General features: G+C 39.2%; 3 protein-coding genes across 5 annotated transcripts in view; 1 reads left to right on the top strand and 2 right to left on the bottom strand.

Annotated features, from left to right (window-relative positions):
• fmn2a (formin 2a) overlaps positions 1–2646 on the top strand; it is a 41280-nt gene extending 38634 nt beyond the window's left edge. The window contains exons 16-18 of one of the 2 annotated variants that reach the window (XM_044373061.1): positions 20–169; positions 1219–1300; positions 1590–2646. In XM_044373061.1, coding sequence (XP_044228996.1) covers positions 20–169; positions 1219–1300; positions 1590–1616 — 259 coding nt within the window. In that variant the 3' untranslated portion in view covers positions 1617–2646. Of the gene's footprint in view, positions 1–19; positions 170–1218; positions 1301–1589 lie in introns of those variants that run through there. The other variant, XM_044373062.1, reaches the window with a different exon arrangement.
• Positions 2647–2704: 58 nt separating this feature from the next.
• On the bottom strand, positions 2705–10440 carry grem2a (gremlin 2, DAN family BMP antagonist a). The gene is made up of 2 exons (XM_044373064.1): positions 9310–10440; positions 2705–4058 (listed from the first exon to the last, which is right to left on the bottom strand). Exon 2 carries the CDS (start codon positions 4055–4057, stop codon positions 3479–3481), a length of 579 nt encoding a protein of 192 aa, XP_044228999.1. The 5' UTR covers position 4058; positions 9310–10440; the 3' UTR covers positions 2705–3478.
• A 118-nt stretch (positions 10441–10558) lies between these two features.
• rgs7a (regulator of G protein signaling 7a) overlaps positions 10559–17315 on the bottom strand; it is a 51518-nt gene continuing 44761 nt past the window's right edge. The window contains exons 13-18 of one of the 2 annotated variants that reach the window (XM_044373676.1): positions 17017–17127; positions 16782–16907; positions 13611–13797; positions 13250–13339; positions 11791–11827; positions 10559–11550 (exon numbers count right to left, since the gene is read on the bottom strand). In XM_044373676.1, coding sequence (XP_044229611.1) covers positions 11807–11827; positions 13250–13339; positions 13611–13797; positions 16782–16907; positions 17017–17127 — 535 coding nt within the window. In that variant the 3' untranslated portion in view covers positions 10559–11550; positions 11791–11806. The remainder of the gene's footprint in view (positions 11551–11790; positions 11828–13249; positions 13340–13610; positions 13798–16781; positions 16908–17016; positions 17128–17315) is intronic. The other variant, XM_044373677.1, reaches the window with a different exon arrangement.

The following is a 17315-nucleotide window of genomic DNA, read 5'->3' as shown; positions in this document are numbered from 1 at the left end:
TTTGTTCTCCTTTTCTCAGCTTCTTGGAGTTGAGCGTGTCCTTCTCGGTTAAACCCAAGGCAGGAGAGAAAGAGGTTTCTCCCAACACTTTCTTCTCCGTTTGGCACGAGTTTTCCACAGATTTCAAAGATCAGTGGAAGAAGCAGAATAAGCTGATGTTACAGGAACGGTGAGCATATGATAACAGACAAATTTCCTACTTCAGAATATGACATTATACTGACAGGACACATGACCCGATTGTCCTAAAACCAAATCCTGCTGAGACATCAGAGTTTTTTGATTCATTGTATTTGTCTTTTGGAAGAGGAGACCAATTTCTGACCTTTAAAATGTCATTACAGATGGACTGATGTTCCTACATTTAGAATTTTCCCCAAGCGTTAAGTTCCCGAACCATTAATAACTTACAGCACATCTCGTGCTCACTGAAGATCCTATCAGATTCATTCAAATTCATGAAGGGAAAAGAGGTTAAATGACCCAAATCTTTGTCCTCACCCCAGTAATGAAAAGAACACATGCAGCATCCAGTTAGCTTCCAGTGGTTTGATGAATATAAAGATAGTATTGCGCATGTTAACAAAAAGCAAATTGGTCCATTATGTCAAATGAAGATTGAATTGTGATATGTATTTTCAAGATAAGCAAAATGTCACAAGCTTTGCTTGTTCAGTAGGAAAGAATAAAAACAAATCTGAAAGCATTAACTCTTTGCTCTTTGCCACAGGCAATCATCCCAATTCTCACTCTGCTGGTTTCACTTTTAGACTCCAGTGGAAATATAGATATATATCCTCACCTACGCTGTATGGCCATGTAAACATGCAGCGCTGGCACACGAAGTACCCATGTAATGAATAGAGGCAAGATGCATGACTGTTGGTGTAAATTGTTGTACTCACTCATTGCCAACATGCTGATCGTTTTGTCTTTTGTAAAGCACAAATGAGTAGTGACACTGCTGGCTCTCTCCATGCAGTAGTAAACGAGTGAGTCATTTCAGAGTAGGAGGACTGGCCATTTGACAAACCGAGATCATTGTGTCCAAATTCCACATGACCATAGTCTGGACAGCCTAAGCTGAAATTGTTGTTCTGTGTCTTTCTTTTGTATGGTGAAATAGTGATTTTCAGCTGTGTGAATGAGTGTGTGTCCATCTAATTATTTGCATTTGAGGTGCATACAGTGACTGATAGTAATTGTTTGTTTTTCCAGGGTCAAAATGGCCGAGGAGTGCTTCAAACAAGCTAGAGAGAAAGCTACCTACAATGTCAAACCCAAACATGCAACTGGAATAGTACGTCTACCCTTCTTGTCTCAGTTACAGTATTATATGTTCTCTTCTGCACAGGGAATTCAGCTCATCTGTCCTTTTTTAAAAGAAATTGCTTTAACCACTACCAGCCCTCGTCTTTTTTTCTTCCATTTGTGCAAATTGTCTCTTCACCTAGCAGACTCTGTTCCTTACAAACACCTCTCAAGGTGTTCAAGATCTCCTGTTGAAGCACCTCATGTATCGAGATAAGTGCCTGTGCTGCCACCTGTAAATAATTCAGACTTGTGTTTTTTTTTTTTTTATTCCACAGAAGGCAAAGCTGGGTCAGAAGATCTGAAGCAGAGAATGGAAAATTATCATCACCAAGCCTATTGCACAAGCACTGTTTGTACAATATGACATGACTCATCAGTCATTTTTACAACATTTATTTGCTTCCAGTATTTGTTTTCAGTTGATTTACAATTATTGTTTATTGCGAGTTGGTCCAAACTGGATATTATATTGTTTAAAAGTGGAATGAAAAACGGCATTCACAGCCACCCCTTGATAGCACTCCAATAATTAAATGAAATATTGCTACCAAAAGACATCTTTAAGCTGAGATGATTTAAATGTAGTCGAGTCATTGGCCAGAAAATGCCAGAAAATGCTCACTGCAGAAATTTGTAGCGACATTATATCCTTGCTTTCGCCGTATTTTATAAGCCATATGTAACCTATTTTCTTTTTTTTAGTGCAGATCCCAAGTCTAGTTTACTAGGAGGGCATGGACATTTCCTCTTTGTATGTCCTTTCCTCAATAAAGAAAAGCACAGACTTTTATAACATTTATAATCCGGTAGGTATAGATCACCTGTCAGACATAAAGTGCCTTATCGCACAGTGGAGTGGTCAAATCAGTGCTGTAGACCAGAGACATATCATCTGTAATTAAATGTTATATGTAAGAAGAAAAACCTGTTTTACATCAGCTGAAACATGACAAGTTTACTTTCATATAGTGTGTTTCAGATCATAGTAATGATTATATCTATGTTTTAAATACAGCACCTCCTCTGTTGTGTTTAATTATGCCTTTTCTTCCAAAAAGTTCATGTATACCCAAGTGGTGTGATCTGATAGAGACCTGCTATTGTTTTATTCAGCAGTATTATCAACTTGCTTTATGTTTTAAGCAAAACCCTATGCACTTAGATTTGCCTTTCCTACTTTGTGAGAGTATGTAAACATCCATATGTTAATGCAGCAATAGGATCATGTGATGTGACGTTTATGTGCAATATCAACAATATGTTTTTGATTGAATACCTTTTGACCATGAAAAAATATATTTATTGAATAAAAGAAATTACATAAATTTTTAATAGATATTCTGCTGTTGCTGATTTTTTTTTTTTTTCTGTTTATCAGCTGTCCAACGGTAAAATTAAGTGGTACAGAACTGCATGCACTCTAAACACCACTGTTGTTTTATATGAAATAGATTTAATATACTTTTCACATACATAATTACACACATACATAAAATATATATATATATATATATACTGTATATATTGCATTGCACCTCCATTACACATGCTGCAGTATGTTTTTCCTACTGGCTAGTATATTTGTGGCAAATCTGTATAGCCAGTCTTGTGTTCAAGCAGCTGGATGCCACTAGTCCTTGTTTTGCTTTATGTTTCTCTGAATCTTTTCCTTGACATCCAATTGTGTGCCGTTGGAACACCAAAGAGTTTAAGGAAGAGAAACAGGATAACGGATACAATACTTCTAAAATACAGTCAATTAAAGTCAACAGCTCCTACAGGTAAAAACACGATCTCTCCCAGAAGAAATCCATAAGGTTCTGTGGTTTTAAAACTCAGACGCACTTTCATAATTCCTTTCTAGGGACAAATGTACAAATAGGAAAAACTTGTTCACTGTTGAAAACTGGCTGCTTCATCATTAGTGTCTCTTGCACAGCAACTTGAACCAGTTTCTTTCAACAGCATCAGCTTGCCAACATGGCTGCAAGTCTGATTAAATCAGTGTTGAACCTTTGTTTTTAATAATACCAGTTCCATGTTTCATGTCATTTTCCTGTGGTTCAACTTGAGGCCAGTCCTTGTTTGGCAAGGTTTGTGAATTTCTGTTTTTGACAATACTTGGGATTTCATTTCAGTTTTAAAAGGCCTTTCAAGTCCTTCCTCACAGTTTCCCATGGCCACTCACATCCACAGACATGCAGCGACACTGTTTGACCCTCTGGACCTTACGGTGTCTGAAAGGGGGCTGCAGGTCTGGGCAGTCCAGCTGCACTGTGAGCTGTGTGATACGGTGCGGCCTGCAGAAGGAGCAGGACTGAAATGGTTCCTGGGCCTTGTTGTGGCTTTTTCTTCCAGAGCCTGAAGCTTGGCCTCGGCTCTGGCCCTGACCCGAGCTTGGACCCATATGGCGGGGGATGTAGAAGGAGTTGCACTGGCCATAGCAAAAGCGGTTGACCACAGTGCGGCTGCGGCAGCCCTCCTCGCTGATTGTCTGACGGAGGGGCTGGGTCTTACACCAGTCTCTGCGGAGGTAGCGGCGTTCTGTTACCACCAAGGCCTCCCGGCTGGAGGATAACACCTCTGGTTTCTGCTGCAATAGCCGGTGGTGACGTTCTGAGGACAGGTTCCCTTTGGTCTTGTATGGGGATGGGATGGATCCCTGGGGTCTGGGCTTTTTGGTCTCTGCAGTGATGCAGAGCACCCCAGCCAGTATGACTGGGATAGTTATTTTCCACAGCATTCTATAAAAAGAGAGACACGCATTACTATGCATTACATGTGAAACAAGAACAAAGAATAAAACATCTGTTACCACATGAATGTAATCTAAAAAACTGGTGTAATACTAATTCAGGCAATATGTAATGATACATGACAGTCATACAATTCCTAACATGACATTAATATTGCCAATCATGTTTCCAAGTGTGCGAACGTGCATTCATGTTGAATCACCTTCGCAGTCTAGCCTTCCAGGCATCATTGAGGAAATGAATCCATCACGAGGGCCCCCATTTGTCAGCATCTCTGTGTCATTACTTCTATTTGCTTTCCTCTCGGCTACGCAACTCTTCCAAAAATAAACAAAGCCCTGCCATCAAAGGATACACTTAAACACCCATAACGAGAAGGGGAAGTTGATTTTATTGGTCCCGTCACCGGGTAAAATAATTAGGGCTTTGCTTACTTTAGTCATGAACTATGCCGCAGATATGTAAACAGGCATTAGAGAGGCCCATCTGCATGTTATTAGGGGAAGAGTTGGGGAACTCTACAGTACCCTTTGGGAGTCTGCTCTTCTACTCTTTGGTGATATACTATAGAGCAAACTGAGAATGACCCATAGTGTCCCTGATAGTCATAGTGCCTTCTGTATCATGCTAGCATCATAAATATGGAGTATGATCTAGAGAAATGATTTTTCTGCCATTCAGGACGGAGTATCCGCCCGTGTGCATGCTGTCAGTATTTGCGCCAGCACATTTTTGACCATCACTCAAGCATCTTTTCAGCAGATGTTGCTCTTGACAAGCATTGCATGACATCAAGTCAGAAATTCTGACAGAGAACCAACTGCCTCAAGGCCATTGGCTGCTCTTATTCACAGACTCCTCTTTGCTGTGCAAATTTGTATGTTCCCTGTCTTCCTTTCCTGGACCTGCAACTCACTCTGACATGGAACAAATTACTTTATCATAATCCACTTTGTTTTTTGCCTCCTTTTTTCTGCCCTTGACCCCGGGGTCATAGTAGTTCTGTCCGAACTGGACAAGCACTCAAGTCTGTATATCACTGTCCCAGCAGCACTTGCCATAAGCTAGACAGCAGCTGTTTGTCCATCCAGCAGAGACGTAGTATGAAGTGTAACCAGACTTTTCCTATAGGATATCCTGTGGTTTGGGTGATATGTTGAGTTAAACAGATACAGAGGACCTATTTTATTTTTAAGACTTTCTTGACTTCAAATCTGATTCCCTTTGAAATCAGAAATCTGTTTTGGATTTTTGCTTTCTTTATTAAGAGATAAAATGTGTGCAGGAGGGAAATATTTTCAGATTTTGCACTACACTTACAATCAAGTCTATTTCTGAAATTGGAAAAATGCATTTTGAAATACATTTTTCAGTAAAAGCATCACAGAAATAAGGAATTATTTTATTTTTATTTTTTATATCTCCTCATATATCTTAAAAAATGCAGTTCAGACCAGTATTTCTTCAGTAGACACACATTTTTGCATGCACACACATAATGTATGTGAAAGCCAGCACACACACTCATGCACACCCATCATACGGTTAGAATAACTAAACCAAAGACTCCCGCTGGGTCCTTCCACCACCTACTGCATTAGGGAGTCATGACCCCACTCTATCTTCCAGTGATCTACCTTCCATGTACAACATGGTCTCATTTGTCTTTCGCTGCACCGTCTTATTCCTGCTGACTGTGTATTTAAATGTATGAACCCCTGGTTAGAGGAACAGGCTCTGCTTCTGTGTTTCACTGCTCTTCAGCTATCCATCGCTTACAGAGGCACCTTGTGACACTAGTGAGCTACAGTCTGCAAAGCCCCGGGGACTTTGGAGGGATGACCTGACCAACTGTGTACATACGTAGGGCATGACAGATGGCCTATAGGCTATAGTCAGCAGCCGGGCTCCCTCTCCACTCCTAAACAAGGCCTAAGTATGATAGCGCCGGTCCTGCCAAGCTATACTCATCAATCTCTACAGCAAGACAAATTGCGGTTTTGGGGTAGGGATTCGGGGTCTTTGGGGGGGGGCACTGAGGTGGATGCGTGGGCGGTTAGTGGTTGGGGTAAGGAGATAGGAGGAAAGGGGCTGAAGAGATGGTGGGGTTTGGGACAGGGGGTAATGATAGTCTACAGATGACCTACTGGGAAACAAAACCAACTCCATTTGGGCTTCATGTATAGTATATGCCCTCTTTCCACAACTGTATATCTCTCCGCAAGCTGTTTGTCTCTTTATTTTTCTCTCTCTCCCCATATGTCTCTCTCTGTCACTCTATCTGTCTGTCTCTCCTTGACACATGCACTAATCATCACAGAGTCCCGGAGACGGAAGGAGACTGTGGTTTTCTGTGTTAATGCTGAGACAGAACTGAACCGGACCTCTCTGTCTGCTAAATACTAATATTGTCCACAAACACAGCTTTATGTTTTACCAGAACCACAAATACTTGGGGGACATGCTTCAGTGAACTGTGGCAGACCTTGGTTCCAAAATTCAGACCTCTAATGAAATTACAAATACCAGAAACAAATACCAGAGAGACTGCTGAGCTAGACACAAGCCTTTTTGAAAACAACTATTATCATCAGTGGGAACTTGTTATGTTTTGTTTTTCAGAATGGCATTATAATACCATGGTAATGTTTTGTGTCTGGATAACAATGGGTCTTTTTTCCAAATCTCAAAGTGAAATGAAAAAACAAAATTAGTCATGAAAATCTCCTGCCTAGCTTCGAAATATTTTAGTACATCTGTTATTCAATTATTAAAAGAAATGGAAAAAGAATCCAGAACCCTTTCAAGACATTCAAATCTGCACACACAGATGTACTTCCTCTAAACCATGTGAAACGTCTTCCCAGCATGTCTTCAAAGGCAGGTTAAAACAAACAAAACCTGATGCCTCAATTATTGGTGCGTCAGAAAGTCTCATACACAGACTGGTAAGTGCAGTTAATTACAGTAGAACTGCATTTAATTCACCGTGCAGCTCAAACCTCAATCACACACGGATAGCCACATGCACACACACGCACACACACACACACACGCATGCACTCGCGCACCCATACGTGACAACACACATGCACGCACACGCACACACAGACCCAAACACACATACACAGGATATAAAGAGAGAGAGAGAGAAAGAGGGAAAGAAGGGTAAATGAAATGTTTTCACTTGAAGCCAATTACACAAAGAGGAACCATGTCATTATCTGCATTTGCGGATTGTATTTTCCCAAACTACGCTCGGCTGTTGGCTCATTAACAGTTGGGGGGGGGGGGGGGGCAGGAGGGGCTCCTTTCGGGGGCCTTGCTGTGTAAATGTGTCTAATGCCAACATTGCCAGGAGGTTGCTTTAGGCAGTTTGGGCAGCCATTTGTCACCACAATCCATCTTGATAATGACTAGCAGCCCAGATATAATGCTTTCCAAGCTAAGTACTGGCAAGAATGTAAGGCAACTCCTTCGCCTCTGCAACATAAAGTGCTTTAGTGGTGGATGAGGGGCAATTAGAGATGCTATGATAGTACAGTGTTTCTCATTTCAGACCAGGATGACACTACTTAACTGCAGCGATTAACACCACCTTTCATTTTTTGTCGAGGTGGAATTTGTTTGTTTAAAACCCCTTAACATACAGTTTCCCTACTATTTGTTTCCCCTTAGTAACTAATATAATCTTATACTGTGGTCAACCATTTTATACACATTTGGTGTGTTTGGAAACTTTGGGATCTCCACTAGAATGGAGAGAATGGCTTGACTGCACAGCATGAGTTTGTAATGACTGGCCCATCAGCACGCCACTGCTTGTTAAGGAGTTTAAAAGTAGTTCTATTAAACCCTATTTTGCTCTCAGGCAAGGTGAATGTTCTGCTAGTTTAAAAATGTTTTCATCTTAACAGCAACAGTTGCCACAACTGGCCCAAATACAGCATTACACTGCTGTATTTAATCCGCTTTCCTCAGTGTTTTCTTAGTACCTGTCCATGTGTAAAGTGTGCACTTCACATGTTAAGTATGTTGTTAAGGCTTCTATAAAATACCAGTTTTACTATCTTTAGAGGCTTACAATGAAGTGTTTTCTGTTGCTAAAGAAACTGTAATGTGTCCATGTTCTAAAGCCGCTTTGACATCAGAGTGGACTGTACAAGGTGGTGCAGTCACCGGAGCTGTAAGAAGGATCAGAAGGCAAACTCCCTACCATTCACCGCACGCATATTGTAGCAACACACACACACACACACACACACACACACACACACACACACACACACACACACACACACACACATGTTCACACACCAACTTGGATACACATTAGTATACACATGACTACACACTACTGACTCACAAGTGAACATAAACAGACACACATACACAAGGATATACACCTGTACACATGAACAGAGAGAAAAAGAGATTATTTTGTAAACATAGAATACAGGTTTTTATACATCATTATAACTCATTCTCTCTTTTTCAAATTCACTGGAAAAAACGAAACCGAGTCTTAATCTCACTGAGACGTACAGTACAACACACTGTCATCACTCATTAATTCTCTCCCTCACAACACTAATTCCCTGGAACCTCCAACCACTAATTATAGTAATTTAGTAATTTAGACACTTTTATCCAGAACACCTTGCAGTGCCTTGGAGGCGTATATTTTTATTATGGGTGGCCTCAGTGGGAATCAAACCCTCACTGCTGGCAGAAATACTAAATAGCTGTACAACTACTGCTGTTCAAATTACATGGTTGTGCTCTTAGTCATTCAGAGACGTAGTGAGTCACTCAGCCTCACTATCGCAGTCAGTCACTTACTGCCCACTTGTTCGAAGCACTCACGTGGGGTATATCAAACCAGCACTCAATGATCTACACTATACACTGTACTGGTACATTGTAGTTTCATATGTTATTATCAATATTTCTTCACCTAAATGGCAAATAAAGTTCAGCACTAATAATTGTAGTTTATGGTCCTGTTCTTATTTAAAATGAAAACGTAGCCAATAAAATGTGGTAATTTATATGTCCATGTCTATCAGGTTGCCTAAACAACTTTCTTTAAGTGGCAGAGGTGGTATTAATTTGGAATTAGTGCATAATCGTTCTTATGGTAGCTGACACTAAAACATCAGTAGAAAGTTCTTGCAACTTGTAAAACAGATTAGACTCTTAAATAAAGTGTTAAATAAGTGAAGAACAGTTCATGTACCTCTCACCACAGTGCACAGCGGGACAGTAACGTGTCAAGGATGCAGTCAGGGGAGGTTGTCCACCTTCAGTGGTCCTTGCGTCCGCTTCCAGGTTCTGGTTTCCATGGCAACATAATCTGTAGTATCCTCAGGCTTGTCCTTGCTCCTCTTTTTTCCCCCCGCTAAAGAAGTCTTGGACACAATCAGTTTTCCATCTTCCTGTTCTATTTGTATCTCTTTCTTGCGTTCTCACTCTGTCTAACTTCTTTAGTTTTTTTTTTGTTGTTGTTGTTCAGGTTTTAGAGATTAGCTCCAGATTTCAGTCACAGTAAGCCCATATCTTAGTGCTGTGGAGACTGTCTGTAGTCTGTCTTTGAGAGTGTTTGACTCACTGTAAAGCCTGCCTTAGTTTGAATCCCCACCACCCCCTTCCCTCCTCAAGACTGGGAGGGTTTTTCCTATTGGCCCTGGTCATTGTGTGAATCAAACCAAGCTTCACTTCTTTCATTTAAGTCTGGCTCTCTCTGTGTCTGTGTTTCTTGATATTTTTCTTTGATATTCTTTTTTTTAAACACTCAGCCATCCATCATGTGTCAAAGCGATCAAAATGACAGCTTTTCCTTTGTCTTTCTTTTTTCCTTTTTAAGTTTTCTTTCCCTCTTTCTCTGTTTGACATTTGCATTTCCATTTTAAGGAACTGAATGACATTTTGTCACGATGGACAATAAGGACGAGATTGTGGAGGAAACAATGATCTCGTACTAAACCCCTAAATTATCCTTTCTCATTGGCACAGTAACCACATCACATTACAACCCATAATTTGCCCAGTTAGAGTCTACAATCAGATAAAATCCCCAATCCATAAATCATTGTATGCATGTACCCTGACACACTGACAGGATGCTTTGAAAAATGCCACAATTCACATTCCTTGTTGCAACTGAGACAATAATGTTTGTCTGTTCTGTGGCTCTTGCTAAGCTGACCACTGGGCAAAGAAACTGAAAACACTGACTGTCACTTCTGCCATCAAAGAGCTGAAACATCAACAGACCCTGCAAAACCTCAGACGGGTACAGACTGAACAATAACCCATTTAGCCGACCAGAGGATGATGACACTTTTGCATGACAAAACTTCATTTGTCTGCAAAGCACCAGGTTGCATTTTGCAGATCTGGGTTGAGGAGGAGCCTGCTGCTGAAGGGAGGCATATCCCTGTTGTAAGAAATAATTTATCACCCTCTAGTGGTGAAAAGAAAAAGTGCATTGCACAAGCACTGTTGGATTCTTGTAAAACCCTGAAAAATGAAAGCTACACAAAGTCTTCATTGCTACAGTGGTACTGTGTGTGTCAGAAAAGTTAAAAAAAAAAAAAAAAAATCCAAGTCCAAGCCGTAGTAACAGATAGAGGGCCAACTTTAATAATACAAGTAAGTAAAAGTGTCTTTAAATATGGTATAAAAATAAATGCAGGAGAGAATAACAAAGAATTATGTTCTACATAAGACAGGAGACAGCATTTTTGTAATTTTGAATGTGACTTTACAAGTGCAATGAAAACCATATGTGCTAATTATTGTAGTGCAATAAAATAATGTAAAGCAAAATAAATGCACAATAAATAATTGTAATAATAATAATAATCATAATATATATGTATATATATATATATATATATTGTATATTCATTCTGCACAACACTTCCCATAGCGTGACAAAGTATCTGTGACCTCAGATCATGTAAAGCGATGACATTGGTTAGATTTATCAGTTTAAGCTGTCGTTTTATTTATTATTTTTCTATGTGTTTTTTTTTCTTTTTTTCTCTCTGACATCATTTGTTTCAGCTGGAAGTGAGAGAGGGGGCGCCGATCCAGCAGTTACGATGGAAAGAACTGGAACGTTGGACTGGAACACTGACTTTCTTTCAGTGACATTTTGCATCTCACCAGTCTGTCAGTGTCCTCACAAGTCCAGCAATGCCTCCTTTTCTGAGAATACTGGAAATATATCAGGTACTGTAAGAGGAGAGAGAAGAAGGAACATCCTCTCCATGGACATGCAACTTCCGGTGGACAACAGACGAACAGATGGCCCGGCTCATCACCTGGCTGAGCCAAGAACGGATGGACAGACAATGATGACGAAGAGATGAGATGGTCCCCCTCTCCATGTCCCAGAGAGAGAGTTGGCATTGATTTTAGCATGATGGCACACGACTGGTCAGCCACTTGGATACTAGTGGTTTCCCCTGTGCTGGGAAGAGAGAGTGTGAGGTGGAATGGACAGACAGGAAAGAGAATAAGGTTAATATGTAACAGGGAATGGGAGTGAATAAATACATTTTGTATTTCACACACTGTGTTTACACATTTAAGGTTTGAGCTGAATGTAAATGGAACATTACTTATTTCATTACTTAGTTGACAGTATCACCAACAGTAAACAATAAAAAAAAACATTGTAAAATGCATATAATTTTGTATTAGACATTACCTGGAAGTAAGAGCCTTCAGAACAAGTTCTTACTTTTCTGGAGGGACAAAAATGACACATTGAGTGAAGTATTATTATCCTGAAGATCATTTGGAAGGCCATATATAAACTACAATATGAGAATACAATGGTTTGCAAGCCAAATAAACAGCTGTTCTGTTCAGGCTACCTCAAAGAAAGAAAAAAGAAAGTCTATCTCACATTATCATCATCATTATAAAGCCATTAGAAAGACTCAGAAATTGATCGAATGAAGACTTGGGTAAATAGAGAGGGGGCATGTAACTACCTATTAAATACCACTGCACTCATATGGTATTTGTCAGAAAGAAAAACAAATATATACATTGAAACCAACGTAGAGTAGTTTTTATTCCTTTTTTTTTTTTTTTTAAAAAAAAACTCTAGTTATTATACTTAAATCTTCTTTGCCAGAATGACAAGCAGAGAAAATGTAGGAGGTATGAGACAGAGCAGGTTTTAATCACATAAATACACCTGTGTAATTCTGAATTATTCATCATGTTATGAAAGCCTCTGTGTTTCTGCTATTTATAATGGTTTCTATAAGCCCGGCAGGAGTCCTGATCAGCTACTCCATCATCCACACCTGAAGCAGACTCTATTAATATGTTGTATTCACTCTCCCTGCCCCTAATTGATATTGATGGCATGTGGCTTTGACATGTTCTTTGGTTTGACCTGGCGCCTTTCAGCAGCTCCACAGAGTACCACGTACTCTGTATTCTGGAGTTTTATATCTAGTTCATATACATTTAATTTCTGAAGGAGACAGAATATACTTTCCTATACATTCCACATAAAGCTGAACTTGCATAGGCAATATTTTTATATTAACACAGAATCAAATAACTGGCGTAATTTCAAGGAGTTGCTTGGAGTGCCAAATCCACCGAGAAAAAACATCCAACTCTGCAGCTTGACACAGACTAGCTTTTGTTTAGGAATTAGTGAAGACCAAACCACAACTAAAGGAACAGACACACAACCCCAATGGGGTGCTGCTATATTACTGCTGCTATATCTTCATAAACCAATGATAATAATACCTCTGTATTATGTTTTTGAGGGTCTGCATTTGAGATTCTCTGCCCCTCGGTGGTCTAACATCTCATATACTTTATTTACTTTATCATATCAACCTTGCTCCAGCAGAGGAATATATGTTATAACAGGTGTGTGCAACAGCAACTCCATTTCCACACTTGCTTTGTATGTGAATGGATTACTGGGAATGGGCTTACAGTGTGATCTAACAGACTTTAAAAAGGTGTGACAGTGGGTGCCAGGAAGGCAGGTTTCAGCATCACTGTGATTGAAGAGTCAGTGTTTGTATAAAGATAAGGTTTTAAGCGTGAACTGTAACCTACACATACTTCTCTGCATCTCATTTAAAGATGTTTATCTCAGCATTGGAGACAGGTTAGGTGTTTTTTACCTTCTTCTTGGCCTGTAATAACTCCTGATAGGCACTGGAACGGATGAAACGACTGTAAGAATCACTCTTCATCAATTTGTAGATGTGTTCCTGTTGTAGAAAAATGTAATGTGAAAATAATGCATAAAAACATCAGACACAGGTATCACATATTGTTTAATATAAATAATAAAATGCATTATTCCACTGACTACCCAAACAGAACTGTGATTTATTCATTACCAGAAGATGTTGCTGTTGTGTCAGTTGATCCAGCCAAAAAGTTGAACTTTTTATGCTTATCTACTGTTTAGAACCCATATATGAACCATTACAGAGGTTAGCATGATGCATTTGTATTGTTAGCTATTGAATCACACACCTGTGCATCCTCAAAGGCATAGCGTCCAGGGTCTTTGACATTCTGGGTGGTTTTGTCGTAGCTCTTGGAGTCAACGTTGATGGCACTGGGCGCTCCGGGGGCCAGAAACTCCTGCCAGATCTCCTGAACTCGAGTTGGAACTTCTCTGATGGGACGCTTCTTTAGTTCCTGAACTGCTAGCCAGAACCTACAGACCAAACACAACAGTAAAAGATAGTATCCTATTAGTATAGAAAGTTTGATATGGTAGCTCTGGATCACAAATTGGAAGTTGGCACAAGTAAGAAGAAGTTATATAGAACAGACAGTTACATAATAATTAGCAGTGATAAATAAACTATAAGATCCACACTTGTGCTGTTCCTGAATATTGTCCATTGGTAGTTGATAGGTAACAGATTCATTAATTTCAGAAGTCAAACTAGTCAAACGTGTTTTTGTAGAGTAACCTTGAGGTTAGCTCAGCACAGGGTTTCCTTGGTAGTTAATTTTTTGAAGGATTAAGACAATACAGTCTTCAGTGAACAAAGACATATGACATGCACATATTTTGTTATTACAACTCAACATTTGAAATTTATAAATTGAAAGCTAACATTGTACAGCATTATAATTTACAGAGAGCTGTTATAGAGCAAAATGTACATTTTTAGGTCTATGTGAAGCACAGGCTTCATTTTATGCATAAGTGAAAACCCTGTAGCATGACAGAAGCGAGACTACATGTTAAGAAATATGTGAATGTAACTGCAGCAGGCAAATTTTTATCTGGTGCCTTATTTAGGAGCACCTCAGCAGAGACAGGTTTTAAATAGTGAGCAGTTACAGCACCACATTACAGGTTACATTTTAAAAAGTTAAGGTTAATAAGGTTAATAGTCCTTCTTCTTGTAAGTTTATAATATTACATATGTATGTGAGTTCAATTATAGCTGAGTTAAAACACTCAACTGACTGAGCCACTTAATTATAATTTAATCAGACGGACCACATTATCAGCTTTGGACAGTACAACCATGTACCATCAGAGGGAGCACAGGAGCCATCCTGCACAGTGGTTACTCTACTCATTATCATGTGTTTGGTCGTGTGTGTCTGTGTCTGTGTGTCCGTGTGTCTGTGTGTGCATGTGTCCATGTGTGTATCTGTCTACAGCTAATCTCACATACTACTGGACCAATCAGCCTAATATTTTTGTGCACATTTATGACTGTATGCTCAAGGACCTCTCGTGGTTGCAGTGATTCACAATTGTTGAAAAACCTGTTTTATAATGCGTTTTTATACCGCCATTGACTGCTGACTCCTGGCTCCTCTTAACTGGCTGGTTGGGGCCGCAAGTTATCAACAACTGTAGCACAAGGTATTTCCGGCAATCAGCTAAGCTAAAAACAAGACTGTTGCTGGCCACATTTTGGCCTTTGTTGTGGCTCAAAAACTGACATCCATAGAAAAGTTTGGTCTCATCTTTATCTGCAGATTAATTCCATACCCAATTATTTATGATCCGCTAAAGTTACACACAATGCGAGATGAATAAATCCCCATTTTTTTTTAGCTTCACTGCCATCTTGACTGAGTGAGATTCAACTCTTCTTTGCTTGGGAAAGGAGGGGGAGGTAGGGAGGGGTTTCATTTTCTATGAAACATGTGTTACATTTTTAAATTGAGAAGTTTGGACTTATCGTCCCATTTATTGTTACCTTATAAGGAACAAAGTAACTTCTTAAAAATGGAAAGTACCAATGATCCCAATGACAACTGTGATAGTCAGTCAATGATGTTGTTGACATGGGTATGTACCCATTATTCAATGAGTCTGTCATCATCAGAGAATCACAGAAAACAAATAGTTTTTCCTATTCCAATCTGACCATATGGGTATGTACATACATTCATGTATATATAATGTATGTATCTGTGAGTGTCATATAGTGTGCGCGGATGTTTCATTTGTATGTGTGTGTGTGTGTGTTGGTGGGGAAGCAGAAAAGTGTGAATTAAATCCTCCACAGTCTCTCACGTGTGCCTTTGTGTCTGTGTGAGTGCTTGTATTAATCACGTTGTGGCAACAAACATCTTTTCTCACAGTCACATTGTTTGGACCCATGTGGGAACAAAAAGCTGTCCCCTATGAAGATTAACCATTGATTTTAGGCTTAAGACTTGGTTTATGGTTGAGGTTACAATTTGCTTCAGGTGAGGATTGGATTTGTGTATGTAGCAATTATAGTTTCAAACTGTAATCTAAATCAAAACAAACGATTGGATCCTGACAGGTAGCAGTGGAAAGTAATTAAGTCCATTAACTCAAGTAACTCAGGTAATTTAGTATTTTCATTTTATGCTTCGTTATATTTCTACTCCACTACATTTCAGGAGCAAATGTACTTTTTACTCCACTACATTTATTTGACAACTGGTTGTTTTGCAGATCAACATTTTACACATTAAACATTACATATGACAGTCTCATAAAACATGAGTTGTTACAGATGAAACTACCTGATACATATTTAAAAAGTGGTTAAACTGGGCTCCACTTCGATCAGCTAAGACATTAAAATGCTGCTTCAATAATAATTATCAAATAATATGGGAAATATTAGAACACTCCAAAAGGGACCATTCCCCATGATGAGACTTAAAGTACATTTTGCTCACAATACATTTGTACTTTAATTGTACTCAACTTTACTATAATAACCATGAATTACTTTACTTTAATTACATTGCTGTATTATTACTTTTACTTAAGTAAAGGATTAGAGTACTCCTTACACCAGTGACAAGACTTTGAATTTAATAATTAACATTACATGACAACTATATCTATGTTATTATTGCTCTCTGTTTGTTTCCTTGTATGATGCTGTTTGTTTACATCACTGTGGTATAAACATGGCAGTAAAACAGTGCCATATTTTCATTTCTAATCAGCAGAGAAACAAACAAAACAAAATGCATTTTTTTTGCTGGTGTAAGTCAAACTCTCTAATTATGTATATATTAATATACTTCATACTAATGTAGTCAAAAATTCATTGAGGCTTTGAGGTTAGGTTTAGCCTATTGGGAATTAATTTAAGTCAGTAGAATTTCCTCTCTAGTAACAAAAAGTATTTTGTATGTGTTCATCTTGGTGTGTAGACAGTGTATTTCATTATGTACCTGAGATTCTCTGAGCTGAACTCAGACTCCAGGAACTTGAGGAACTGCTCTCTCCCCACAGGATCTTTGAGAACCTCATCAATGCCAAAAGCCCACCTCTTTACCCTCTGCTGGCCTGGCTCCTTACTGGGGGATAGACAACCACAAATGCAACATTATCATTTCACAGATGTAGTATGTGTGCAACAGTAAAAATATATACATACTGCTCTTTTGTCTGGAGACATGTACCCACCTGGCTTCGAGCTCCCAGAGTGTGGTGTCATCTGAGATCCAGGGGTTGGATGGATCTGGAGGCGTGAGGAAGGGGTCGTATTCAACGTACTGCTCTGTGTAGCCCAGCAAACTATGGTGAGACAAAACACAACTGAGGACATATGACTGACAGAAAACAAGAATCAATCACTGGTGAAATTATGCTCTGCACCTTTATGTGAATTATTATGAACGAGTTGTTTGTTTGGAAGCTTTAATCGACAATAGGAGAAGTGAAATCCTCTTGGGATCAAATACTTTAAATTAAAATGAAAGGTA

Source organism: Thunnus albacares, chromosome 14 (genome assembly GCF_914725855.1).
Source record: "Thunnus albacares chromosome 14, fThuAlb1.1, whole genome shotgun sequence".
NCBI classification, from domain to species: domain Eukaryota; kingdom Metazoa; phylum Chordata; class Actinopteri; order Scombriformes; family Scombridae; genus Thunnus; species Thunnus albacares.
This window is presented reverse-complemented; position numbering and strand designations above follow the sequence as displayed.

Coding starts and splice junctions, on each gene's coding strand:
- grem2a (XM_044373064.1), bottom strand. CDS start 4,057: ATGCTGTGGAAAATAACTATCCCAGTCATACTGGCTGGGGTGCTCTGC.